Here is a 27,678-nt window from a genome sequence, read left to right as displayed (position 1 = left end):
CGGCGGCAGCAGCAGCGGCGGCGGCGGCGCCCCCCCCCCCCCCCAGCTCCGCGCCGCTCCGCGCTCCCCCCCCCCCCCGCGGCGCGGCCGCCCGGCCGGCCGGCCCCATGGCCACCAAAATCGACAAGGAGGCGTGCAGGGAGGCGTACAACCTCGTCAGGGACGATGCCACCGAGGTGAACTGGTAGGTGGCCGCCGGCATCTCCCGGAGGGGCGGCGGTGCTCCGTGATTCCCCTTCGCCTCCCCCCGCTCCCGAAAGGGTGGCTTTTATGGACCTTATTCCCCTTCTCCGCTTCCCCCCCTTCCTAACGGGTGTTTTTTTACAGTATATTCCTCCCCATCGCCTCTCTTCCTTTCCCATAGACTGTTAAATACATTATTCGCCTTCCCTTTCCCCCATCCCAAAGGGTGACTTTTAAATGTATTATTCCCCTTCTCTTTTCCCCTTCCCAAAGGGTGACTTTTAAATACAATGGCTCTACAATCGTCCCTGGAGACCAAGGGGTAGACTATGAAACCTTTAAAAGGAAGTGCACAGGTAAGCTCCGTCTCGATTGCTTTGGCACCTTACCGTGTTTCTTGCTGCCCGGTGCAAGGGGGGAAAGGATGGGAGAAAACTTGGGGAAACTGGAATTCGGGCTGCTGCTTCCCCACGTCCGCCCTGTCCCGCATGATCGGGTTTCCAGCCGCCACAGAGTGCAACTCGCTGAAGTCCATAGTCCAGCCAGTCCTTTGTCTCACCCTTAGACTTCAGGTCCTTTGGGCTTTTTTCCCCACTTTGCACAATTTTTCATCGCTTCTCGGTTATGAAGAAGATAAAAGGCTCGATTAGCAACGGTCTCCTTCTTTAGCACTGCAGTTTCAAAGCATTGCTGAAGAGCAGAAAAGACTCAGTTTGTGTGGCTAAAAAGATGCGGTCATACAGATCATTTTGCAATAGAATTCTTCTGTAAATTGTATTCATAGCGCTAAAGTAGCTGCAGTTAGAGGGCTTGCTCGGATTTTTTAAGAATATGAAACCTGAGAAGAGAGTGGTTATGCCGAAGATCGGCTCGAACAATACAGCACTGAAAACAATCGTATATGTGGCGTTGCACAACCGCAACAGTTGCGGCTCTAGGTTTAAACGTGGCAGTCGATTGTTTAACTGTCGGTTGTAGAATATTAGCAGGAGGAACAAAGCCTGGGGAAAATGAAGATTTAACTTCATCTGATCTTAACTTTTGACATGTTTTACAAAAGCAGGCTTTGATTTTTCTCAAAATGACTTCAAGGGGGGAATTGTATAGCTCTTCCCCCTGTCTTGGCTGCTGTTTCACAATGTCACCAAGTGACATGAGATATGAAGCATTTGTAACTAATACTGGACTATAACAGACAAAGCCTTCCGCACTCATCTAGTTACTCTACAGTCAAGTACTACGGTTAACCGATATTTTTAGAATTATGTGTCTGTACAGCGCAGGAATTGCGTATTGAGCAGTCTCTCCCTTCTCGAGGTGGGGCGAGTCCTGGAGGCATTGTAGTCAGAGTCCCACAGCTGTCGAAACGCTAGTGCCTGTCCAAATTGGTCTGTCAAGGCCTGGGGCTTGGCTGTATTTTACTGTATTGTAGGGGAGGACTTCCAGTAACTTACATGAGGACAGGACTGGACTGATATTCATCAGTCAATAAATATCATAGGAGAAAAAGACGTTTTAGTCCTTGGAAAGTAGCCACTGAATCAAGAAGGTTTAGACTGCTCTGCTATGACATTTGCAGTGGGTTCTTACTAGGATTAACATGGCTACTCGTTTCCAGCTGTTCTTGAGACCTTTGCAGGGAAAATTGTGCAAAACCGAAAAGGATCCTCTTGTAGTTGATGTCAGAAGAGCTGATACCCTGTACCGCAAGAACTCCTTCCCACCCAACTCTTCTTAACGGGCAACATAAGGAAAAAAGTAATTCCCTGGCATGCGGGGAACCGAGGGCTCAGGACTTCTGAAGTTCATGCCAGTGTTATCTAAAGGGTTAGTAGTTTCCTTGGGAGGTGAACAGCTTCGGTATCCAAGTGCCGTGTTCTGTCTCCTCTTGTGGCCAAGATAACTGAGCGTCTCCAGCGTCTCCAGCCATCTGAGGCTTGCAGAGGAACCTTCCCCATTTATTTTCTCTCCTTGTTTTTAAGGAGTCCATCTCTTATTTTGCCTGAACTGATTTTTAATGTTTTGTCTGGAGTGGCACCCTCTCAAGAACAGTTCCTATCTTCCCTTCTGTAGCAAAGGGAGTACTTTGATCGAGTGGCTAAGCAGGCAGAGGGGCTTTGGCAGAGAGCGGTCACCGGTTGGACTGGGTAGGATGCATATAACAACTAATGGAGGCACATATTGCACTTTGGAATATGGCCAGTTTTGTTTTCTTGCCATCGTTTGCATGCGCCAAACCCTTATTTATAAACAGGGTATTAAAGCAGAGTTTAAGGAAACCTTGTCTTATCCCAGCAAAGTGCCAAGCTGGCCCCAATACTGAAGCATTTTTACAGCAAAAAGGAAATTTTGCATAATTTAGGCATAAGCACGGTAAGGGAAGGGTTAAATAAAGGGCATCTGTGGGGTAGACTGTGGCCTATTGTTAGCCTTTAGCGTGGAGCTAAATCCTTTATAGCTACTCAATTGCTCCCTTTCCCTCTTCCTTCCCTCTCCAATCACCCGGTATGGGCTGCTCCTTGGCAGACCAGAGGCAAGAGGTTATCCTCAAACCTGCCTCTGGAACACAGTTGCTGGAGGCTTAAAGAACCAGGCAAATTCAGGTACAGGGTGCTTGGCTAAGTGCTGGAAAGGATCTTCCTCTGCCCGCGAATTATGGTGCAGCAGCTGGGGAAGCGAGATGGAAGTTTCGGTGCCTCCATCTGTGCAGCACCCCTTTGCCTGGACCACTCGACGTAGTCGGAAAACAAGGCTCGTGCCAGCAGTGAAGTTAGAGCTTTCCTCCCCATCTGGAAGAAAGGTGCCAAATGTTACTATAAAGTGGAGCTGGTTGGAGTATTTCTACTGAAACACAGTCAGTAAAAAAGAGTAGGAAGGGATAGGAAGAGCTGCTAAATCTTATTCCTTCCTATTGCTACATCTCTTCCCTCCTGGTCTGCACTCCATGTCCTTCTACATTTTGCTGGAGGGGAGAAGAGCTACTATCAATGTGAACAGCTTCGGAAAATGTGATTAAAAGATTAACAAAACTGGCATTAGAATAAACTTCCTTCCTTGTTTCGAATTCCTGTTTTGTGAAAAACACTGCCCTTAAAGGCACAAAGTGCTGCAGCTGCCTCTGGTAGAAGCTGAGCATAATTTGGTGGTTGAAGGTGAGAGCGGGAGCTGGAATTGAAATCCTCAGCGTGCAAAGTGTCACCAAGCCCCTCCGTCAGAGCTTGCTCTGTTCTACTTTCTGCACCGTCTATTTCAGTGCCGTTCTGAGTGGCAAACATCTGTGTCCCCCGCTTTCTTTAATAACCATTCTTATTAAAAGCACCTTCGGCATGTGGTACATATTGCTTCCCCCCAGGGCATTAAATTACAGAGCAGGAGGTGTCAGCGTGTGCTAATTCATGTGGGTCTGAGACCAAGAAGGTCTTTTGTACCAGTTTGGAAGACATTTGCCTGTGGTGGATATCCTGCCTTGTGCAATGACAGAGGTTAGGAAGGGCTGGAGGGGGTTGTTGGTAGCAGCATTGTATGGAAGAAGCTTTTTCTTCCCCCCATACATAACCCTTTTCATGCAGACTGTGGCCCAACCCATTACTGATCCTGCAAACCTCCTCAGGGAACGAGAGTGGTTGAGGACAAAGGGAAAAGCAAGAAACTGAAATTGCTTCTTTTAATGGAAGTAGCAGTTCAAAAAGACCATGTTAGAAACCAGCTCTCTGCAAACCTCCAGCAATGCTCGGTGGGCTGCCGTTGAAGGAACACGGGACAGACCGAGATGCTGAGCTCCTGAGGCAGTGAGGCCCATGCCCTGAGCCAGGAACTGCTGCTGCACCCGCTCCGCCTTGTGCGGCTTTCATCACTCTCACTGCTCTACTCTCGGATATGCATTGCACAGCAGACCTACATGTTACCTATACCCTGGGGTGGAAGCTTTTTCTTCCTAAGCTCTTTACTAAGCTTTGCGTACTAGCAGAAAAGTTGAAGGAACTGCATACTCAAACTATCATCCTTTTCCCATCCCACTGTTTGGGACAGCAGTTGCCACTCTTAAAGGAAGAAAACATGATAAGAAAAGCTTCTTCAGTGCTTTTTTTTTCAGGGTCGCAGGATTATGCTGCAAACACAGCCTGAACCTTGGACTTTTGCATATCAGTCGCTATCATGCTGTTGCTGTCAAGGTCTGTGTCAGGCCACAAGACGACTGAAACACTTTGGCTGGGAGGCAGCAGGCTCTGCTTTAGTCTCAGGCAGTAGTCTTCTCTGTCCTCTAAAGACCAGCCCCAGATGTGTGAACACCTCCCCTCCAGCCTATCCCAAAGTAAAGTCAAGGAGGTTGGTTTAAACCACTGGCACAGTAAAGTCTTTATATGATGAGGAGGTGGCCGCTGGTGGCACTTCCTCTTGCAGTCCTACATAATGACCAATGTATGTGAGCGTGTTGGCCTTTGGCTGGCCCAAGGAGTCTGGAGACCAAAGTTGAGGACATTAATTGTGTCAGGGTCATTAAACACAGTGTAGACACCCCCTGTGTCTTCTGGCTAAGGACTGTTTTGGTTGGGCTTAACAGCACAGATTACCTCTGCATTAAACAAGGACTTAATTCACGGCTTTTGATCCATTTTACTTCACAGTTACAGCTCTTGCCTCTGCAGATGGCATGGATCCAGACGTAGCATTAATTTGCTGTTTAGTAGTACGTGCCATCAGTACACTTCAAAAAAAAACAGCTGAGCTGGTGGATTTGAAGCCAGAAACACAGATAAGAGTTGAAGGTTATTGTATGGAAGGATGTGAAGGCTCTTGGGTGTTCTTGTTGTTGTTTTAAATTTCAAAGTCTCATAACTGGGCTGGTGATGCTGTGGCTGAGAAGAGTAGAATGACATACAACTGAGATACTGAACTAAAAGTCCGGTCAAAAACATCCGCTTCAACTTTTGTGTGTGTCAGTAATACCTGACTGCACCGGACAGCTTGCCTCGATTTCTGTATTACGAAGCAGCAGAGCATTGCATTGTCTCTGTCTGTGGTTTACTTCCATTTTTTTAAAGCGTGTATTCTGCCATTAAGTAATGGAGAGGTCGGAAGACTGTGTTTCCTCCCCATGCCACATGTGAACAGTTGTTTTTCAATGCCTCTCTGACAAAAGAAATAATGAGCCTTTTATTTGGAAAGCCCCAGTCCAGATAAATAATTGCAATGACAGCATGAAACGGGATGGTTATTCGTGTGTCTAAAAACATCAGACCAAGACCACACTGTGCATTCAGCATGAGGAAGAACTGAAAATCTTTGGTCTGAAATAAATACCTTATAAAATCATTTCTGGTTGGCATAAAATATTAGGAAGAAAATAGAAATGGAATCGGCTCCTAAGACAAATGCAAGCTCTTCTGGGCTTATGACAATTGTCCTATAAAGCCTGGCCTGCATATAAAATTTAGGAGCTAAGAGTTGAGAGATCACCAAGATTACATTGGCACTTTAGGTTGTAGGAAAGATTTGTAAAAATGCACGAGGACGTATAATGAGATAGGTGCTTATCTGTATTTGGCTACATCTTAAGTTGCTAAAATGGGCTTTGTAAATCAGTCTCCTACTGCTTTTGTTTTTCCTCTTTCATGTTCGTCTTGCCTGCTTTCCCTTAATATCTATTTAAAGGAAGACCTGGGGCCATGGATGGCTTATGGGAATTTCACACTGTCTTTGCAGCGTTTCCCCGCCCCTGTGCCCTCCCTGCTCGCTGCGAAAGTCGTGCTCTTGGGAGGGTCAGCTGAATGGCATGTGGTTGACAGCCATCTCCTGGCTGCCAGCTGGAGCTGTGGCTTAGACTGTCCCTTGCAATGGCCAGGAGGTTGTTTTAGGGAATATTCTCATTAATTTTTGTGCGAGTAACTCAACAGCTCGAGTTCTGCACTGAAATAGTAACTCTTTGCATTGTTTAGTTTTGTGATGCTTAATTAAAATAGCATGGCTGCGGGTCTGCATTTTACCATCCTGTGCTGGGCATAAGGGTAGGTGAAGAAGAGCGTTACATCTTTTGCATGCCCTTTGTTTTGGGGCCTGCCTGGCCCTTACTTCTGGCCGACTAACGCAGCCGTTCCTTCCTTCAGGGAAGGGGAACAAAGATTAGCTGGATCCCCTGTTTCCTCCCACTCTGCACTCCAGTGTATACCCAGGTCAGGAGAGAGACCCATACAGGACCAGTGTCGCTGGGGTAGCAGCAACTCATTCTGATGAACCGCTGCTGGTGGCTTCACTGGACCAGAGAAAGCTGGAGAAGTCAGTGTGGGGTCATCCTCGCCATGCACTTGTGTCCCGAGTACCCTGTACTCATGTCGGCCAGCCCGGGTTACATGGGTTAGGTTGATGCCGCAGCTACAGCATGCCCTGTGGTTATGGTCCTGAGGTCAAACATTTTGTATTTGTCTTAGATGACTTAATGAACATGCCTGCATGGTGCAGGGCAGAGATATATGGGCTTCAACAGAGGGTTAAAGAGGGAAAAAATAGTACAGTAAGAGGTAGGGGGGATTTTCTGTCTGCACTTACAGCTACGTGACTACAGGGATGACTGAAGAGGTGGAAAATTGACAAATTAATCTAAAATGAATCCCACTGAAACAAACAAAATAAATCCTTCATGAAACCTGTCACGTGCCATCAGTAGTTCATTGTTGGACAGAACACAAAAGCAGATCATTCCATCAGCTGCCTTGCTGTATGTGACCTTGATTTAGCAGGCGGGTGAAGCTGGGAGCGGTGGCCTTATCTTGGCATGTCTCTGGCTTGGCCATTCAGAGCTGTAAGACTAAGAACCGTGAAGCTTTTGACAGTGTATTTCTTTCCTGCAGCTATTATCTTTTACTGATGAGTCAGTGCATTTTAATCTAATGGGGAATTTTTTGCTACAGCTGAACCAAAGGGTTTGGGTGGATGCAAAAGAGGAAAATACCATCAAGGAAATCTCTGCAGCTTGGCATCGAGCTTTGTTGACAGCCAAGGGCAGCTTAATCAGTATATTTGGAAAATCCTGCCTACTGATAAGTAAGGGGTTTGGAGAAAAATACCAAGTGATGCTCATTAAGGCATTCATTGTACTTTTCATTGTTTGTATAGCCCATTCTCTTGCTGTACAACCTTAATTAAAGGAGTAGCGATATTAGTAGGAATTAACATTGTTAATTTCTGCTGTTTGTAACTTGTGAGATCTTCTCAAATAAAGCTGCTATTTCCGTTCTACCCAGATCTATTATTTCCTTCTCTCTGCCCTGAAATTCATGGCTTAGTGACTAGGAAGGTGGTTGCATACAGCTGGGCAGGATTTCCTCTTTCGGAGGAAATCTGCTGTCTCTCTATGATTTGTTAGACTCACATACACACCCAGCAATTCCTAAAACCACTGTAAATGGGTTTGTGTGAAAAAGGGGTGGTGGTGGATATTAATGCCTTGAGATTTCTAGGGGAGTTGGCGCTGATGGCATTGATGACTTCCAGCGCAGCGAGGTGATCTGGTAGGGTAGAACCACTAAACTGTGAAAGAGGAAATCTGGGAGTATAAAAGAACTTGTGTTTTGATCCCATTATCGCTCTGAACATGCTTCAGACTAATTGTGAAACTCAACCACTTCTGCTTGGGGATTTTGACCTGCAGTTGGAGGGGCACATACCCAGGCTGAACTAGTGCTAAAAATCTCCACGTCTGTCCCTGTTGCCCTTTGAGGAAGAGAGACATGTTAATTGCTAAGGGCTCCAGTTCACATTCCCTCTTGGCTTTATCTGCAGCTGCTGAAATGCTCCTCGGCTGCTGCAATTCACAGACTGGCACATCAAGTTAAAGCATCGTGTATTGGTAGTTCATATTAAATACACCGGACTGAAAACTGGCAGCTGAAGAGCCCGTTCTGCCTCCCGTGGGGGTACAACCTCCACGGGGAGGCAGGAGGAGAAAGCACGCAGCGCGGGTGTAGCCTTTCAAGCCCCCACAGGTAAACCTGCCCCAGGTAAATTCTGCCCAAGACAGTGACTCAGAGCCCCACGTCTAACCTCAATTGTTCATTAAACTTATTGCGACTTACCGTGATGATGTAAGAGTTGCTCATAGTCACTGCAGAATAGGTGATCTAATAGATAAAAGCCCATGTGGAATTGCGTTTGGCTCTCTTCGGTGCCACTGATCGAGCTGCTTCAGACAGGACAGGAAAGCGCTCAAACTCTTCAACTGAGAAGCAAATCCTGCTGCTGCCAGTGGTCTGTGGGTTCACGTCAAATTAAAGTTCGTGCTGACAGATAAATTCCTTCAACCTCCTTTCTGCGTTGCTATGAAAAAGCACTGCAGAAAAACTTGGAATTCTTCACGTTCATTATATTTTTGCATTACCTTTATTATAAAGGGGCATATTCCAAAGCGATCTTCAGGATCTGTAAAACAGCCTTTGGTAGAAGGGGCAGGGATGAAAAACCTACATACTCAAGGTGGAAAGTGATGGGTCCATGGGAAGGGCTGTGACACGGTTACAGTATAGTAGGGGCCAGGACTTGACATTAAAGTGCCTTCAGCACTGTGTTCCCATAGGAACCACAGTACAATTCTTAGCAGAGCGTGGCCTCCTTTGCTGTCAGATCTGGGAAAGCAAGGTTTTTTCATAGAACTGTTAATAGTAACGTTAGGGGATTTACTGTCTCTCTTCACCTTGGGTATTTCCTGGCTGTCGGTTCATTTATGGTTCTAATCAATCTTGGGAAGAGGATTTACTGTCAGAAACAGGAGTCTCTCCGTGCGTTTCCTGAACTTGCCAGTAATAGGGTATCAAAGAGAAGTTTTGTTTGCCTGTACTGTTGACACACGACTCTCCTTCCAAAGATCCATGTGGATTTTTCTTTTGAGTAAGATCTCTTTCTTTCTCTTTGATTCAAATTTGAACTCTTTAGAGGAGTTTGTTTTAAACACTGTACTGGCTCACATCCCCCCCACATACATTTTCCATTTTTCCCCAGTAGTCCTCTGTCAGTGGCAAAAAAGTGCATAGAGAACAAAATAGGGAGAGCATAGGTGGGAGTTTTTCAGACTTAAAAACTTCTTACCTTTTATCAAGGTGAAGTTGTCTTTACTCACGCTTCGGCAAAACAAAGCGTTAAAGAAGCTCTGAGATCTGTCAGCTTTCAGAGAAAATCCCACTTTTTTGCACTGATTTCTAGCAGCTTATTTTCTGAGGATGAGCAATTTAGAGCTGCTTCTCCCCTATCCCCGGAGCTCCTGGGGCTGTCCTGACCATTCATGGAGCATGCTGTAACGGATCCAAGGATGGGGATGTTGGCAAACGTTACTGGAGCCTGCGTTTTCACCTGGCAGTAGACAAGACAGCGAGTAACTATAAAACATGTTGAACTGGTCACGACAAGTGTAACCAGGATTAACATGATTCTTTTCAAACAGCAAGTTTGTTCTTCTACTTTGAGTCATCTCATTTCATTTAAAAGGTCTTGAGTGATCTATAACAGATAAAGTAGCTATGATCAGGTATATTCCACGATTGCACAACTGTCCATCTGCTCTGCTTTTCTGCACAATCCTGGTTGAAAGCTCCAGTATCGTGCATGCCACCGAGGCTGGGGATATGAGTGGATGGTATCGCACGCTTTGTAAGTGCCTGTGATCATGAAGGTGTCCGGCTGCCTCGGTTGATGAGTCACCCTGCAATGAAGGAACGAACTCTTCAAGACAAGGAGTTAACAAGGTTTTTACACATATGGCCAGACTACATAACTCTGGAGTGATATAGCAGAAACCAGCTGTGAAACAAAGATCAGAACAGTTTTAAAATCCAAGGCCTTTGGAAGGAGTAGAAAAGCACATCTGGGGAAGTAATTGCAGGTTTTTCTTTTGCTCCTTCTTCTCCCCTCCTTCTTGTAAACTCATACCACAAGGGAGCCAGAAATGTTGCTGAAGGGAAGGAAAGGATCAGATTTGCACAATGGCCAGTTTCTGGGTATATGTTATAAAATGTGACCCTAATCCTGCTATCCTGTAAGAAAGAGATGCTGGGAAATCACTTTCTTCCCTTCTTGACCAGTGACCTGCAGATGAATGATCTGGCTGAACGTAACTGGGGTTAGCTCTGTGCTCTTGAGCTGCCTGTTGACTGTATTTTAGCCATTTCCAAACTCACTAGCAGCACACTAATGTGGCGTGGGGTGGCCGGCACAGCCAGATTCCTCCCAGTAACTCAGAGCACCCCAGGAAGATGCAGACCTAACACTGGCAAAGTGCACCTTGCAAGTGAAGGGCATGTGAGCAGAGCCCCTGTATTGCCCCATTAATCCAGAACGATGTTCTTGTAACACAGCGTAAGTGCCTTGATTGGTCTTTAAGTCGAGAGCAATAGTCTCACCCTGGAAAATGGCAAGGCAGGGATGTTTCTGTTTTCAATCACTTTACCCTTGTTGCTTTGTCTTTCCAGATGATGTTCGATTGTTTGGCTTTGTCCGATTCACCACTGGCGATGCCATGAGCAAGCGAGTCAAGTTTGCCCTCATCACTTGGATTGGAGAGGATGTCAGTGGCCTGCAGAGAGCCAAAACTGGGACCGACAAGACTCTGGTCAAAGAAGTAGTACAGGTAACCTCTTCCTTCTGCTTCTAACCACCAGTTCTCATCGCTTTTAGCTCTACAAACAGGAGGTAAGAGAGGGGGAAGGATTGGATCATCCTTCAACTTAGTGGTTAGTCCTTTAAAAAGAAGACGGTTTCCTATTGCCCGTCTTCCTACTAGGAAGACTTAACATCTGCCCTTTGAGCACTCAGGCATAAAGAAGAACCTTTGAGCTTAAGGCTGTCTTAACTATTTTGTGAAGAGGGAATATATGCACTCCCCTCCTTGTCACCATTAAGATGTTTCCCATCTCCTTCCTTGATAGAGGAATAACATAATACTGAATGGTAGAGAACAAGATAGTATTAAGTTAAACAGGTAAAATTAAACACAAAATCCCACACCCTTGTTTAAACTTTTCTCTTGAGGTTTTTTGTCTCGGCACAATGAATCCATGGACCTAATCAACTAAAGTCTGAAGTCCCCATCAGTACCAATTAACTAACAGCTCGTAATAGCTAACTAGATTTGAATAGTCTTCTGTTTGGCTTTGGGCGTATCGGGGAAAAAGAGAAATGTGCTTAGTACACACCTTGGAAGGGCTTCACTTGAATTTGCCTGCCCCAGCTGAGCTTATCATTTAACTCTGTCAAGGCCTCCCAGGGCACTCTGAGCCGAGCTTGCTCTCTTGGGCTCCAAGCTCAGTCCAAGCGAGCGAAAACAAGCAACAGCCGCGAGAGAAGTGAATTGTGGAAGGCTGCAAAGAACTGCTGCCGAAAAGCTGACTTTAATGGAGAAGATGCTAACGTTTAGCATGTTTCCTCTGAAGAATTATTTAAAACAAGATTAGCTCTTTCAACTAAACCTAGGGCCAGCTCTCCAATGCCCGAGAAATGGTCTTTCTTGTGCGCTTGGAGAACAGGCTGACCATTGAAATAATCTCCCTCAATAATTTTGCTCTTGCCTATGTAAAGCAATCTCCCAATAGGACAATATGAAGGATGAGAATGAAGTCCTCCTCAATTCATTGGTAGTTTGTATGATACAGAAGATTATATTTAGATAAGAAGCATGAAGAATATAATAAATTCATATCCTTCCAGAAGATAAGCACTGGTGCTAAATCTTTCAAAATGACAACAACGCGGAGGGGTCCATTCTGAATAGGAACTTCTGTAATGACACCTGAGAGATAGGAAAGCAAATCTCTGTTCATGTGAAGCAGCTGAAACTGTGTAATTGTAGCTGAAGAGGAAATTATAGAGTACTAATGAATGATTCATATAAGAGTCACTAAGCCCAAGATTTTTTTTAAAATATGTTTAGACAATTTATTCCTGTTGAGTTGAATAGCATTCCTGAATGCTGTTCTAAGATCTGTCCCTCAGGTCTGTCACATATAATTTGCAATTTCACTTGTTTCATCTTCAATTAGTAGTCTGTACGAGTTAATAATCTGGTGGAACATCATTAACCATTCTTGGTTGTTACTTAAAAGCTTTCATATTCCAATTACTCTGTACTAAAATATGAAAACAATACAACTTGGGCTTTTCACTTTTATTGAGCTAACTCACTTTTATTGAGCTAACTCACTTTTGTTGAGCAACCATGTCTATAACCCGCTCCAAAGCATTTCTGAATGTAATGTCAATGGTGATCTCCTTTCCATAAGAAATTATCTTGACAACTGTTTCGAATAGTTCTACATGTACCACTGAATCCCTCTGAGTGGAGTGGGATAAAAGCAGAACTATTTTCTTCTTTTTATGCATGTAACCTTGCAGATAATCTGTCAAAACAGAAGAGGACAAGAAAGTCCAACTGAAATTTAGTGGAGGGAATTTATCCCAGAGCTATTTCACTCTTACTAGTTCTCTTGACCTTCAAGTACATTCCCAGTCACCCCACTGCTGCTGATTTTTACAGAGATTGAGATGTGAGTTATACATAGAAAAATACAGTTGGTTGTTTGCTGTAACGATAAACTACGCATCTGACTCAGTGTTGGTTCATCATTTGGAATAAGTAGTACCCTAAAGTGGGAATTTTTTTCTTTACAGATCCTGAAGAGAATCTAGGCTGTTGATGCAGTCTGGCTCTCTGCAGTTTTAGTTACGTGCATGGCCCGTAGGTGCACTCACCCTGTGCGCCATGGCTCTCCTTCCAAGGAAGGGTGGCACAAGGAGGCTTTTTGTACAGCAGATAACAGCTTTGATTTCGTCATCTATAGAAGTGATTGGTTGGGATTTCAGAACAACAGCTCTTCGGTCTGAGAAGCCCTCAGTAAAACTCGAAAGGCTCTCACTATCTTGTGATATTTGCAAAAGCTAACTGTGGCTCGCTATTTAAGACCAAAGCTCCAGTGTGAGGGGGGGTCTGCTTTATCTTCTCTGCTACGTTGTAGATGCATTGATGAGCTACGGTTGAGCTCCGCTCAAAGCTGAACAAACACCGATAAACGTTCTTCCACCGAGACACTCAAAGTGAAAGACAGACAGCTTGAATACCGCCTAGCAAGCAAAACCCACCGTGTTGCATCTGTAGAATAAAGAGCGTTCACACATGGTGATTATTAACGGTCTCCTAGAAGCACCTGCCATAAGGAAAACGTAAGGGACATTAACTGTTGAAGAGTAGATTATGGGCTTGTGAACAAAAGGATGAAATATTGTAAAGCAAGGAGAGGAACTGGGTTGCCCTCGCTTTTGTATTCCTCCCTTGGAAGGGGGAGCAGGTGCTGTGAAATCTACAGGGAGGTGGCTTGGGAAGCCATGCTGATAGTCAGCGGAGGAGGTTGCCAGAAAATCTCTCAGGAAGAAAGGACAATCGATTTTTAGCTGTAATAACTGTAAAATTACAGGGATGGATCTCATCTGGTGCAAATAGCCATAGTTCTCCTGATCTATGCTAGCTGAGAATCAGGTCGTCTTGCTTATTTGGGACTGTCCTTATTACCTCTTTAATGTTGTTGGAAAATGGGTTTGGCATTTATTGTATTTATTTTGGATTGCAGAAAAATGCATTTTGCATTTAAGGAACATTCAGTAGCTTTTTTTCACAGCCATTTGTTTTCCATCCTTTCCTCTTTACCTCAGCTGGAAATCTTGGCTCAAGCCTGTGACCTGGTCCAAGTAGTTCAGCTGAGAGCAGGTTAGAAGTAAGGCCAGGATGGGGAGCAAGTATTTATCTATATCTTCGTAAGGGTATAGCTAAGTACTAACGTGTGGAGACTTTCCTGTGTAAATGGAGACATGGAGTAAGGTGATGCAGTATCCCATCTTTTTTCTCCGCTGAGCTTCTGTCTAGGCCAAGGACAGACCTAAGGGTGGGGGTTAGTAGCACACAACGTCCCGTGCTTTGCAGGCTGTTGCTTAAGATGTTTGGGAGTTCATTTCTGGGGTACAGTCTAAACCTAGATCTAGAATGATCTAAACTTAACAGCTGGGGAACTTTATGAAACAGTTATCCAGGATGGCTTAAACTACAAGGCTGCACCTATTTTGTCATCAGCAGTAGCGTGTCTTACCTTGTGCACGTGGGTGAACTGGCAGATGCTTACACACGTGCAGCGGACCCCACGGCATTTGTGTCCTCGGCGCAGCTGCAGTTTGATCCCTGTGCGCTGCCACTAGGTCCCACGCCAAGGTCGTACCCAGCTGCCAGGAGATACCAGCTGAACGGAAAGGCTTTGGGCATATTTTCTACTTGGCTATAAAGGAGATCATCCAAAAGGTGGTCTTAAACTCATGTTTTATGTCCCTGGCAGTAAGGATGGTTCTGCCTTTTACCTCCTTTATATGCATAAGCTGTGGCTCATTCAGCCTTAGTTTATCCAGGAGATGGACAAATGGACAAATCCATCCAGGAGACTCTCTGTGCTCTGAGGGCTGTTGTTTTGACCTCTTTTATTCCAGAGGCCCAGGAGAAACAGGTCGGTCAGCTTAAGCCCAGAAATCAAGGCTATTGTAAGCTGCTTGTCATGGCTAGGAACGGCTGCCAGCATGAGGTTCAGTTCAGCCATAAAAATTCCTGCAAGGTGAAACCTGGCAGCTATGGGTTTGAAGTACAGGAGCGTCAGGCCTTCCAGTGAACGGCCCCGTTCACTTTGAGAGGCAGAGGGTGACGTGACGGTGCTTTTCTTCGAGTACGGACAAGCCCAGGCACAACGTTTGTGGGGCGGTGGTGGGGCTGGGGAGTGGCAACTGGTGCTAAAGTGGTCCAATTTTGATGTAAATGCTGAAGAACTGAAAACAGGACTTGGTTTCCCTCTGAGTGTTGCTTCCTCTCTGTGAACTTGTTGCCCTTCATGACTGCATTTCCTACCAGCAGATTTTAACCCTTCATTAGGCAGCATGGAGGTCTTTTTCCTGACGGGACTGAATTCCCCTGCAGGGCTGTCTCAGCAAAGGGACTGCCCAACCTTTGCCAGATTGTCTTATTTTCCATGCATTTTGACTCTTCTCTGTTTTCTTCAGCACTCCTGCCCCCACAAAGTCATGTGCTCTATTATTTGCCTAAATTATATTCAGGGTAAAACAGCTCTGTTTCTGTGAGCAAATATTCGTGGCATTTTATTCATTATTATTTTTGGTGAAGAATTTGCCTGGCTTTAGGGATGTCAACAAGTTCACTGAGTTCCTGCTTTGGAGCTGATGGCCAGATCTTTTCTTGTTCACCTTTCTCTTTTCCTCTGGATTCCTCACTGCACTGGTGCTGGTACCTCACGAGGGAGGACCCACTTATGGGGTTGCTGTCCCTGGTCTCGGGACAGATACAACACATAGGACTCCACGTATGTGCATTAGGTTTCTCATGTTAGTACAGTGGCCTAAGGAGAAGATGGTTTAATAGCTTTGTTAGAGGCAGTCAGAAAATCAAACTCACGTGGTAATGGCTAAGTCACAGTGGCTTTGAGACAGTCTTTCTCAGGAGGGTGAGTGAGATCCTGCTGGGAAGGCAAACAGAATTGTTCTTTTTGGCTGTTTTTCCTATTTTGGTTTACTGTAATGACCATACCAAATGGAATCGGATTTACAAGAACTCCTAGTCCTAGTCTAGAGAAGGTGGTAACCTTATAAGTAACTTCTTTAGGCCAGAATAAGCAGCTTCCCATCACCCCACATCTGACACACAGCCCTGTGACTTTCCCAGTGGGATGCAGCACAGATAGGAAGAATTTGCAGATCAGCTGAAATGTAGTTCCCATGGCTGAGAGACGTGGTTGCCACTGGCTTCTCCCAGTGGCTGGAACTGGTCCATGTGAAAATTGGCAAGGAGTAAATTTGAAGAGAGGGTTTTTGCTGATAGCTTGGACTCTGACAGCTGATCGCAGGACCGGGTTTGGTGTAGCCAGAGTAGAGTGGAGGGCAGCGGTACTGTATAGCTATAGGTGCTTGTCACTTTATAGCTCTCCTTGTACTCAGAGAAGCCCTGCTAGAATATACCTCTGCTGCAGCCATAGGACATGTCCTTTCTCCCCGATGAACCCAGGTCTAGGGCTCATACCATGCTGAAAAAGAAACATGGGAGATGTCATCTCCTCTGCATCTGCACTGAAAATAAGATGATCAGTGGATGGGAGTGGTGACATTAAGCACAGTGGAACTGAGGATTTTGAACATCAGCGGAGGCTGCTGCAAGCCCCAGTGTAAATAAAAACAGAAAGAAGCTGCTCAACTACCTGGCACCATCCCTAGCTGCTAAGAACCCAAGTGTCTGTAGACAATACACGGATTTTCCTTCTGGCTTCAGGCCTACCCATGCTGGGATTTATAAGGGCCTCTGCAGACCTTTTGGGTACAGTATCTGCACCAGACAGATTTTCCCTTGGCCAGCTTAGGGAAATTTTATGGCCCCATATGCTAAACATTCAGGGCTTGGAATAGGAAGAAAATCTACTCCACCCTTCCCCCCCCCCCCATAAAGTCGTCTGGAAGAGAAAGGCTGGACTGAGCTGCTGTACAAATTTCATGCTTCCCAGGGAGAGATGCAGGCTCACTTTTGGCAACCTGACCTGCATGGTTGGAGCCCTTTCTCTCTGTAGTTTCACATGGAAGTTGACACAGGGGATTGGATTGCAAAATTGTGACCCTCTGCTACCCAGGCACAAAGTGAAGCACGTGCTAGATAGGTGTATTGAAGAACCACGAGTAAACCTTAATTTTTTACGTTGTGTTCAATGATTTGAGAGGCAAAGCAAAGAGACTGTGGTCAGTGTTGTGTTGTGAGAGTGATAAAGATAAATGGCATCATTGTTTTTGTTATCTGGAGGCTGCTGGTGACTCTGGGGTGAATACAAAGCCTGGAATTCACTCGCAGGGCTTGCTGCGGTTGTAAAAAGCTTGGGAATGGGGGGAGGAGAAGAGAAAAGGAAGTGGAGGATGTAAAATGAAGATGCATGTCAGCAAAGCGAGGGCCCAAGCATCAGAGTTGTGCACTGTGCCTTAGGTGGCTATAACTTCTGCAGTTCTCTTGAAAGGCATTAGATACCGCTATGTGTGAGAGAAGAGAAAGCAGGGACTTTCCCCACCCCAGTGTCTTAAGGGCAGAAAGAAAATCTAGTGGCAGAGCAGAAATCTGGCTGAAGTGGGATGCCTGTTGGCGTTGCTGTTAGCCGCTTGAAGCTAGGATTTTTCCTGATGCTTTGCAGGAGCCGGTTTGCTGTGATGGGTTATTTATAATGGCAGATGACAGTCATGCCAAATAAGGACCATCGCCTGGTCTACCTAACATCAGACCCAATTAAATCAGTTGGGAGCGGTTTTACATTCTGGCAATTTCAGTGGGGACGAAAAAAGAGTGAACTCTGGGTAAGATGGCCCTTGGCTGAAAAGTGGTGCTGTTGATCATGGGTGCCCAATCTCCTGATCTGAGAGCCGGAGCCCCTCCTGTCTTCCTGCCCTGGCGACACAGGAGGCAGTTTCAGCTGTCTCTAAAATACTTATATGCCTCCCTTCACCTTATGATTTGCACCCTGAACAAAAGCTCAACCCCAAAGAGCTCAAACAGTGAATTCAGAGTGGTGAGGGAGGCTATGGCTGATACTGAAGCAGGATATTGAAATCAGGGGTTCCAGACAGCAAACTCACTGGAGGCAGCTTCTCCCCTCGGGGCCAGGTGTGATGAGACATCGTGGTGGGTAAGAGCCGGCGCGAAGAACCAAAGAAGCCCCTGACAGCACCTGCCAGCAGAAAGGAATAAAGCAAAGAGTTATTAATAGCAGTGACCCAGATTGCACTCCGAGGGTACAAATCTGGCACAAGAGGTGGCCCAGTCAGCTAAGAGGATATTTAAGAGTGGCTGGGAACATAACCCATCTGGCCACTGCTAGGAGGAGATTGCTCAAACCTTGCAAGGTGTCTCGGTGGCATTGACATGAAATAGTGGCTGGTGCCCACAGATCATCACCCAGGAATCATCTGGATAACTGTCTAGTTGAGAAGACATTTGAGTAATTATAATTACTATCTGATACATATAATTTAGTTTCCCTCTGTTCATGCATGAGCGAACTTGCAGTTTTAATTTCAGAATCGGCTGGATTCTGCAGAGTGGGCATTGAAGGAAACCCTCCCCGCATTTATAAAATACACACACTTTTCATGGAATCCCTCTCAGAAGTGATTTTATGGGCCTGCCTCAGTTCTCACTAAAGTCAGGGCGAAGACTAGCACTGAAGTCGGGTAGTCCTGGATAATCTGCTTCCTGAGTTGAAGAAAAATTTGTTAAACCTGTTAGCACGTAGAAAAGGAATTGAAAAGGCTCAGCTCAAGAATCATGTAGGTAGCACACCTCAATGAGCATCAAACAGTTGAAAATCCTTTGTTTGGTCTTAGCAAGAGCTGAGCTTTGCAGAGACCTCCCACAGGAGATCTGGAAGCAGGACACTTGTGAGCATGACCAAATCTGATGTTTTGGGCAGTTTGCCTCTTCATTTCCCATCTCAAAAAAAGGATTTTTTTCCTCTAAATAAACAATTTCTTTCCCCTTTTCCCTGAACTCTGCTAAGACGTGGATGAGTGCCTGTAACGTCTGTCTGTCCTCACACCAGAAAAGCCGACCATTGCCGCATGGAGCAAAATGGTGCTGTGAAGCAGCTGTTATTTCTCAGGACTTTGTTGAGCTGCTCATAAACTAAAGCAGAGCAGACAAGGCTTCTCGTAGCTGGTATAAGCTTTTTTTTTCTCCCCCCTAAGCAACTCTTCGGTAGTGAGGATTTCCTACAGTGTGAAACAGGATCAGCCGCAGCCTGGGAGACTGGCGTGGGGGAGGGAGCTGTTTTGCTCTCCCTTCCATTTCTTCCACCGCATGAAAGAGGTGCTGAGGCTGTTTCAAGCTGAATCCTTCTCCACCCCCTCCTTTACCCAACTCTGATCCCAAACTGAGACCCTTGAGACGCTGCCAAATAAAAAGCTCTCCCATGGCTTAGAGTCTGAAACCAATTAGAAATCTCCCCTCCACGGCTGTTCCAGCGCCGGGGAGACCCGGACAAGATGACGGCTTCTCTCTCAAAGCATCGCCTCATTCTCCCTGGCAGCCTCCGTCACCTTTCGGGGGGCTCGCTGCCCAGGGAGCCAGGCATTGCAGCTTTCCTGACACATTGCAGCAGGGCTGTTGGGATTTTAATTCATTTTTTTGTTGTTGTCGGCTTGTCCCTGGCCCCGCAGAGTGCGATGGATGCTTGTGTTTTTCACGCTGTATAAAACCTGGGGGGGAAGGGAAAGACACATGCAGCGTTTTCAGTTGTGGTTAGGAAGGGAAGGAAAATGCTAAAGCAAGAAGCAACTGTGCATGTTTGCTGAACTGTCTGTGCGCAGACGTGCGTGCCACCCTTGCTACGAGGCAGGAGGGACAGCCCCGCAAAGGAGCAAACCCCTGACTGCAGTGACACTGCCCTGACAAGTGCCCTGAAGGCACCGTGGGATCCCAGTCACAGCCATCCGCTCTGAGAAAGGTTTTCTCTGTTCACAGCCTCACATCCCAGCATGCTGCCTAGGGCTTGCCCAGCTCCCATAAGTTGCAAAGAGCATTCAAGCAGCTAGATAGCTGCCCTGCAGTGCACGAGTATATTAATAAAGCGTGTCCTTAAAGGTCACTTTGGATCATTAGACCACAGAGCATAGCGGAGCCTATTAACAACACCAGCAGCCTGTCTAGTACAGTATCTTTGTTTTGGCCATGATGTATATTAGATAGTTGAGAGGAGGAGTCAGTAAATCTACTGAAGTAGACTTACTTGCTCCTGGTGCCATCTGCGTGTTGCTCAATCTTTAATCGAAGCATCCTCCTATCAGCTGGTGGGTATGATACTGTAGTGTACTGTGGTGTAGCACTGTTCTCCTCTTTTTAGGAGAAGGGGTCCTAAAGAGGGCACAGATAGGATTAGTGACTTGCCCAAGATTATGCTGAGGCTCAGTGGCACTTAGAAGGTCAACAATTTTGAGCTTTTTAGTTTGCATACTACTTGCATACTACTGTGCATTTATCGCTAGGACAAGTTGTTGCATAGGGCAGGATTGGGTCTTGCAGCCGGTGACTGTAGAAGTAGCCATATAAAATTTTTCCAGGTTAAGTCTTGGGTTTTGCCATCACTGGTCTTCTGTCCCATCCACAGCTTTCTGTTTATTATCCCTACCACAGCAGATAAGGGTATGCAGCTCATACAGCCATGGAAGCTGGGTAACCCATCTTTATTCAGGTACTTGGACAAGCATCCCCTTTTTTAACAGGCTTTTTCTTTATCTCTTGCAGAACTTTGCCAAAGAATTTGTGATCAGTGACCACAAAGAGCTGGATGAGGATTACATCAAGAACGAGCTGAAGAAAGCAGGGGGGGCTAATTATGATGCACAGACTGAGTGAACGCACGAACCTCCTGGCACCATCACCTGGATCTCCAAGGGAGGGGAAAGGCACAACAAACTAACACAACTGAGATGAGGCAACTGAAACCCCCAGCTTTCTGTGTGTGCACCTAAGAACTCCCTTTCTTTGCATACAGCAGACTTTTATTTTCCATTTCATCTCATGAAACATCCCTCTCTGGGGTTCTCTTTTTCTTTTCCCCCCCTTTTTTTACTCATAACTCTGTCCCTGTTCTCGCATCTGTGGAATTTAGGTTTGGCTCTGCTTTGGTCCTATTCAGCATTATGTTTGTAGAGGCTTGCCATTGTGTCCTTCTTCATATGCGTGCATGTCTGTGTGTTTTAGTTGGGCTCAACCTGGTCTCTGAGGGGAGAAAGTTTTGGAGGAGTTCTGAAAATTGATTATTTTAATTTTTTAAAAATTTGTTCTGACTGATATTCTTGGGAATAATAGTTTTTGCTGTTCTAGGCTCAGATCAACTTGAGTTGACTTCATTCAAATTTTGCTTAAATTGTCTAAGCTTAAATGTCCAGCTGAGGTGTTATCTAACAGCTTAAACAACGAAGCAAACAAACAAAAAATTCTTTGACTCGTAATACATGGGAATAAATTTGCCTTAAACATTGCTTCACAGTTGCTATTCTATATGCTGCATCTCTATCCCTCCCTCTTAAAAATAAGATCCAACATGATCTGAATGTGGGGGTTTTGTTGGTTTTGGAGGTATCATAGCACAGTAAACTGAGGGGCTTAGAAATGTCTGGACACTTGTTCACTATTTTGTGTACATTGGTCTCTGGGTTTGTATTTGACTTTCCTAATGCTGGGGCTCAGGAAGTGAAATTGAAAAGCATAGATTTCCTTTTTAAAATGATGTCTGCAAAAACGGCAGCCGCTGAATCCTAGCAGCCTTCTCTGCCCATGTCCCCCCTGTTTTTTTGCAGTTAAACGCAACATCTTCAGTTATTTGGGGCCTTCAGGCAGTGAACCATCCTGCAGCTGCGACCGAGGGCTGGAGCAGGGCAGCTCTGTCCCGGTCGGGATGAAACATTCAACAGCAGAGGCCCAGCGATAACCTGGGCACAGTTTGTTTGCTACAAAACTGTTTGTTTGGGGGCCTTCTTTGTATGGCTTTTTTTTTTCCATCAAAGGTAACTGTCCCCAGAATTACGTGTAGGGGGAAACTGTGTTGTACTGGGGCTTGGGAGTCAGCGCTATAAACCCATGACAGAAATAAATGTTTTTCAAGAACAGTTCTCGGCAACTCTGTTGTTCTTTTACCTTCCCTGCAACTACAAGCCTATATTTAGGAGGTCTCTTAATCCTGGGTGTAAGGCTTTGAGCTCTTGCAATCTTGGGGCTATTAGGAGAATTAAACACTGGCTTAAATGTAAAATGATCTCGGTGCCTGCAGCCCTTGTCTGCTCGTCTCCGCTCTGAAAGGCAGAGGTGACCACAGTGCATCTGACACACTTTTTGTTCAGCAGCTCTACATCTAAATTTCCAGCGCCAAAATGCCAAGTGGGAATTGTAATTAGGTCAAAGAGAATTTCACACCCACGTAAAATACGTGGAGAGAGGTCAGGAACAGATTTGGGAGCAAGAACGACACTTTCAGAGTGAAGTTTTGCAGCTTCCTGCACAGGGTTACATGGGGCGTTACAATTCTGGACTGAACTTACTAAAACTTGCCCTGAAAGAAGGGAAATGGTTATTTTTTACAGGATTAACACTAGGGACAGGCATAACTAATGGGAAAGAGCTTTGCAGAGAGCTTGCGATGCTCGGAGGCTTTGCCTTACTGGTTCAGTTGACCATGATAAACTTTTACGTGACAGCTTGTGGGGTGCTGAGACAGCAGTCTCGGTCTGGTCCTGAAGCCTGGCAGTAATAGCGCACAAAATTCATCAGCACCAGCTGTGGTGTGGGGTTTGATGCGCTGCTCAAGAAAGAGCTCAGCACAGAGGCAAAACAGCTTTCTCGGCCGCTGGAAGGCATCTCAGCAAGACAAAGCGGAGCGCTTGTGCTGCCTTTGGCGAGCTGGCTCCAGGGATGGAGGAAGTGAAGGCATCGCCCTGGCCTCTTCCGTTGCTTTGCTATCATCCGTCAGCCTATGCCTCCCACAGAGTATTTTTCTAAAGACTTTCTAAATCCTTTCTAAATATTTGTCTCCTCCAGGTAACTTCTCCAGGCGTGCCTGTTCCGTGCCCTCTTTGACAGCCGCTGCTGGGGCCCAGTGCCCTGCATCCGGGGCTGACTCGCCAGCGGTGGCTGGATGGGCTGGGAGGGGAAGCACAGGGCTTGTCCATCCCTTGGACTTTCTCCTGACTTCTGCAGTGGTTTGAAGTGGGACTCCAAAGTACTCATACAAGATAACCATCCCATTTGCCCTTAGTCCAGCGCGCAGAACATCTGAGATCCCATATTCCCTCTTTGAATCGCCTCTGTGGTGTACTGGCACATGTGGTCCTGTTTTGACCACAGGAATATCAAGCTTGTAGTCGCTAGTACAGCTATTGCATGAGCAACATTCGATAACACATGAGAAAAATGAGGAAGAGAAGGAATTAGTCATTTGTGATAAGACATCAGGATAAATCCTTAAGGAAAAAATGATCCTAATGAATGATACTAATAACAGAGAAGTAGTGGGGTTTGGTTTTGTTTTCAGCCTCAATTTAATCTTCTCGGGCAGGCTACCTAGCAATACCATCCTGCTAATGCTCTGAAGAACTTCGTGGGGAAAAAACAGTATGAGAAGTTCAAAAAGCATTGCTGCTTCTCTGTCTCTGGCCTCACTGGACCGCAGTCGGGTCAGTTCTGAAAAACCCACCGGGGAGTTCTTGTTTGTATGGTCCTGTTCCTCTAACAACACTGCAACAGCCAAGTTAATCAAGTCTGTGCTTGTTGAACCCTCAGTCAAATATAAGATTATCTTTGTCACAAAGAATGTCTTGGAAACACACCCAGCCCCGACCCCAGCCCCAGCCCCAGCTGATGAATGTACGTCCCAGGTGGCTGCCTAGGAGTGTTTGGGGCAAAATGTGTTTCAAGAACTCAATGCTTCCCTCCCTCCCTACTCATCACTCCTGCAAGAGTAATCTGAATTGGACATTAAATGGCTTTGTTTTTAAAATGTTGATTATACTTCAGCATTACCGAACGGTCTTCATTTTCCTCAAGAGAGTGACTTTATTGGTATTATGTCAAACCCTTATGTTTGTAATAGGAGCAGCTCAGCTAGTCACAGGGGTTATACGCGCCCGGCGTAACTCATAATCTGCTCTGCAGGCTAAAACTTATCTCTGGGGTCTGCTGTTGCTTGGCTGGAAAAGTATTTACCCCACAGTGTTTGCATGCATTATCATTCCTTGCTAATAATTAAGAATGCAAGAAACAATAGACAAAAATTGAGCAGAAGAAAGAATGGGACATGAAGAGTAAAAGCATAAGACCAATTATTCGTGGTGCATTTGGGATCTCACGCTTGGCATATCACAATAACACAACGCAAATTGGAAATTGTCTCTATTTTAAGACTCCAGGCCTCCTCAGTATCATCTTTCGCAGCACATTAGTGTAGCTGAATGTCTGCAAGTGGCTGATGCTCTGCTCAGCTATATTATGGACTCTATTATGGACTATATTTTGCACCCGGAGTGGTGGAGACAAAGAAGGAATTAAGAATACCTATTTTTCCTGTAATACTTCTCATCAGGATGTCTCAGAGTCTTTCAGAAAGAGTAGTATAAACCAGACCTGCAGCAGTATAAATTGTCGTTCCTGGAGCACAATACCCTTGTTTAGGAAAGGGCCTTTTACCATGGAATTGAAGCAGAAATAGCAGCCCATGTGTCACAGGGCCCCGCAGCCCAGCCTGGGGAGTCAGCCTCTTAATATATGCATTCCTCACCTTATCAGAGCAATGGTGATAACGCTCCATCCTGGGATTTATGCTAATGACCATATGAGACACGGCTTTTCTTTCTCATTTTTTTATGTAGTCAGGTGCCCTGTTCTGTGTCCATTTAGTATTCAAAGCCCGGTTTTGCCTTATAAGCCCTTTCATCAGGCTTGAAAGACCTGCTGCTGCACAAAGGCTTGTGGGCTGCGTTACCGGAGCCTGCGGTGTCCCTCGCCCCGCAGCTCAGTGGGGGCTTTGCCGTATGTCAGGGCTCGGGGCCGGGCAGGCTTTGCCTCCGACAAAGTGAGGGAGAGCGTGAGCGGCAGCGACAGCACGCTGGGGGCTGTGTCTGGCAAGGAACAGATTGAAACGGTTCAACGGCTGCTTTATATTTGGCATCGCCGAAGGATTTTTCTATTCCTCCACGTTACGAGTGCAGCAGATACGAGGCAGCATCCATTTTAGCAGGGAGGGGGCAACAGAGCTGAGCGAAATATCCTCCAAAATCTTCTTGATGATTAATACAGAGTCAGACGCAGCAGATATCTTCATTTCAGCAAGCCCAGACTGGGGGGCTTTTATGCAGTGCAGACAGATGGTGGTAAGGGATAGGGTGAATGGGCGACTCCCCAAGAGACATTTAGGAGGCCATGGTAGCCATCAGGGAGGAAAAGGCTCGGTACCCAGGGGCGAAGTCGTGGTTTGAGCATGGGAGACAGCAAGGCTGCTCTGAGTCACAGCAGGCTGCAACACAGGAACAGCAAATTCTCACTCCGAGGAGTAGGTGGGCCTTTGCAGAATAGAAAATAGCTGAACCAGGCAACCCTGGCCGCACAGACCGGCCCATGGAAACCGCCGGCGTGCTCTGCGTGTGTTTTTATAGACTGCTGTCCCAACGAGTGCGTAATGCCAGATTACTGGCTGGTGTTAAGTAGGCTCTGCTGTACGGACCCCTGGGGCGATCTAATCTCTCCAGCTTGAATCCTTGCAGTTATTTAGCAACAAGGCACCGGAGGAGCTGCAGAGAGGGGTGAAGGGCAGATGCAAGATATTGTGTGCGTTACAGTACGAGTCTAGCTCAGTTCAGTGCTCCGCGACACAGCACAAAAAGGGACATTGTTTAATCGCCGTCAATACATGAGCTATAAGCTCTGTTCCAGGCGTGACGACAGCAGCTCATTTTCTTGCCTCGTCCCCGGCGGACGCGCTTCCGCTTACTCCTGGCGCTGCATCTCTTGCAGTCGTGGTGGTGCTTGGCTGGGGGCTGACAGCGGGGGACTGGGGGATCTCTCACAGATTTCCCCGGACTGGAACCATGGCCTTGTGGAAGTGGAATATCTCTCTTACTGAGCTATGAAGTGAGGCCTCCTCTGCCCCCAAATCTCACACTTTTGGGACCTCTCTGGTGTATAATGGGGGCAATGTGTTAATGCAGTCCTCATCTAAGGCTTGGCTTTATGGCCCAATGAGGCAAAACGCTGAAAGAGATGGTTTAATTGCAGCATGATGAACTGCGTATTGCTTGGTGGGAATGAGTGCAATAAAAGACCATTCACAGCCCACTCAGGCCTTAATCCCTGGAGTGGTACAGTCTTTCCTAGTGTGATTTGCACCTATGCTGGCAATCCATCTGCTAAAAACGCGGTGTCTTCAGCTTCCGCAGGCATCTGTTTCTGGCCTGGAGTAGCTCACTTTGCTCATCTTACAACAACAGATTGATTTGTGTAAGTTTATCGGGACTGGGAAACAAAGAGAAACCTTCCAAGATATCCAAACCTTCCAAACCTTTCTCCCTCCCTCCCCCATCACAATGTCCAATAAGGGTTTTCATTAACCTTAAGACATCTTCAGAATGAAAGCGCGTTTCCATGTAAATGCAGCTGAAGGAGAACAAACAGCATCTGTTCTGCAAATATTAAATGCGGGCAGTAGATGAATAGACTTATCTCCTTTATCATGATTAGCCACATTTCTGCCTTGTAATTTTGGCCTATCGCTCAACGGAAACTGTAATCAGGATGTAATACATCCTATTGGCAAATTACAGCAATGCAGCTGTTCTAGGCAGCGGCTGAGCCCGTCGGCAATTTAAACTAGGTTTTATTACACCCAGGGCAAGGCTCCAGTAAGTATACTAGTGACATGATTTAAAAATAATAAGAGTTGAATCTTGGCCCACTGAAGTTCATTCTGACGTCGGTTTTCATGGGAGGAAAGTGTTTTGCCGAAATCAGAAATCAAACTGGTCTCAGAGGGGTCCTCAGCGGAGTCAGAGACGCTGAGAGCAAAGGAGCTGTGGTGAGATCGCCCGTATGCGAAGGTGTGAATGCTGCCTTCTCACATTGATTTCTAGGTTGCTACGCACCAGGAGAAGTTTCATGTGAGGAAACTTATACGAAGTCTGACTACGGAATACAGGGCTCAGAAAAGACATAAAATGTGCTGTGACAAAGCCTGAATTTTCAGCTCTCTTCCAGCTAGAATGTAACAACGAAGGGTGTGTTATCATACCAAAGAGCACGAAAAGTGTATTTAACTTAAAATGTCAATGTTTCAATTTTGCCGAGTTCCAAACCAAAATAAAAATAAAAGCTGCCACAATTCTTGAGAGCAGAAATCCTGCAACCCCCCCTAAAGTTTTATGCAAAAATTACTAGCATTTTTTCAGGAAAAGAATCATAACTCTTTATCGTAAAATGATATTAATGTTTTAAAGTGACAAATTATTCTGTTATCTGTAGGCTATTAAAAGCATTTGAGAATAACTAGTAAGAACAGAGAGAAGCACTATACTCTTTTCTAGATGAAAAGTGACTCTTGCCTATTTTGCAATGAAAGGGTTTCTGTATCCATATCCACGCATCAGTATTCACTGTACTACCTAGACAAGCAGCTGTTTTCAGTATCCTTGTGTTGGCTGCCATCAGATACCATATTCTGTTTGAAAATGTTTTGACTTTTTTTTTCCCCAAACACCTTCAGTTCAGGTGGAATTACAGGGTTAACGAAACACATTTCAGGCAGAGCCACAAAAAACTTTTAAAGTCAGAAATAAGCACTTCCTTTCTCTTTTAAGCTGTTTTCCAGGACGCATCTTGCATCTAGCTGTATCTTCCTTCTAACACACTTAGGCCAACTTTCT

General features: G+C 45.8%; 1 protein-coding gene across 1 annotated transcript; it reads left to right on the top strand.

Moving 5' to 3' along the window:
• Positions 1 to 21: 21 nt before the first annotated feature.
• COTL1 (coactosin like F-actin binding protein 1) lies at positions 22 to 21,885 on the top strand. The gene is made up of 4 exons (XM_075510917.1): positions 22 to 184; positions 457 to 539; positions 10,635 to 10,792; positions 20,519 to 21,885. Exons 1-4 carry the CDS (start codon positions 108 to 110, stop codon positions 20,627 to 20,629), a joined length of 429 nt encoding a protein of 142 aa, XP_075367032.1. The 5' UTR covers positions 22 to 107; the 3' UTR covers positions 20,630 to 21,885.
• The last annotated feature ends 5,793 nt before the right edge of the window (positions 21,886 to 27,678 follow it).

This window comes from Mycteria americana, chromosome 8, assembly GCF_035582795.1.
Source record: "Mycteria americana isolate JAX WOST 10 ecotype Jacksonville Zoo and Gardens chromosome 8, USCA_MyAme_1.0, whole genome shotgun sequence".
Taxonomy (NCBI): domain Eukaryota; kingdom Metazoa; phylum Chordata; class Aves; order Ciconiiformes; family Ciconiidae; genus Mycteria; species Mycteria americana.
This window is presented reverse-complemented; position numbering and strand designations above follow the sequence as displayed.

Coding starts and splice junctions, on each gene's coding strand:
- COTL1 (XM_075510917.1), top strand. CDS start 108: ATGGCCACCAAAATCGACAAGGAGGCGTGCAGGGAGGCGTACAACCTC. Junction 185..456: donor GATGCCACCGAGGTGAACTG/GTAGGTGGCCGC, acceptor CCCTTCCCAAAG/GGTGACTTTTAAATACAATG. Junction 540..10,634: donor CTTTAAAAGGAAGTGCACAG/GTAAGCTCCGTC, acceptor TTGTCTTTCCAG/ATGATGTTCGATTGTTTGGC.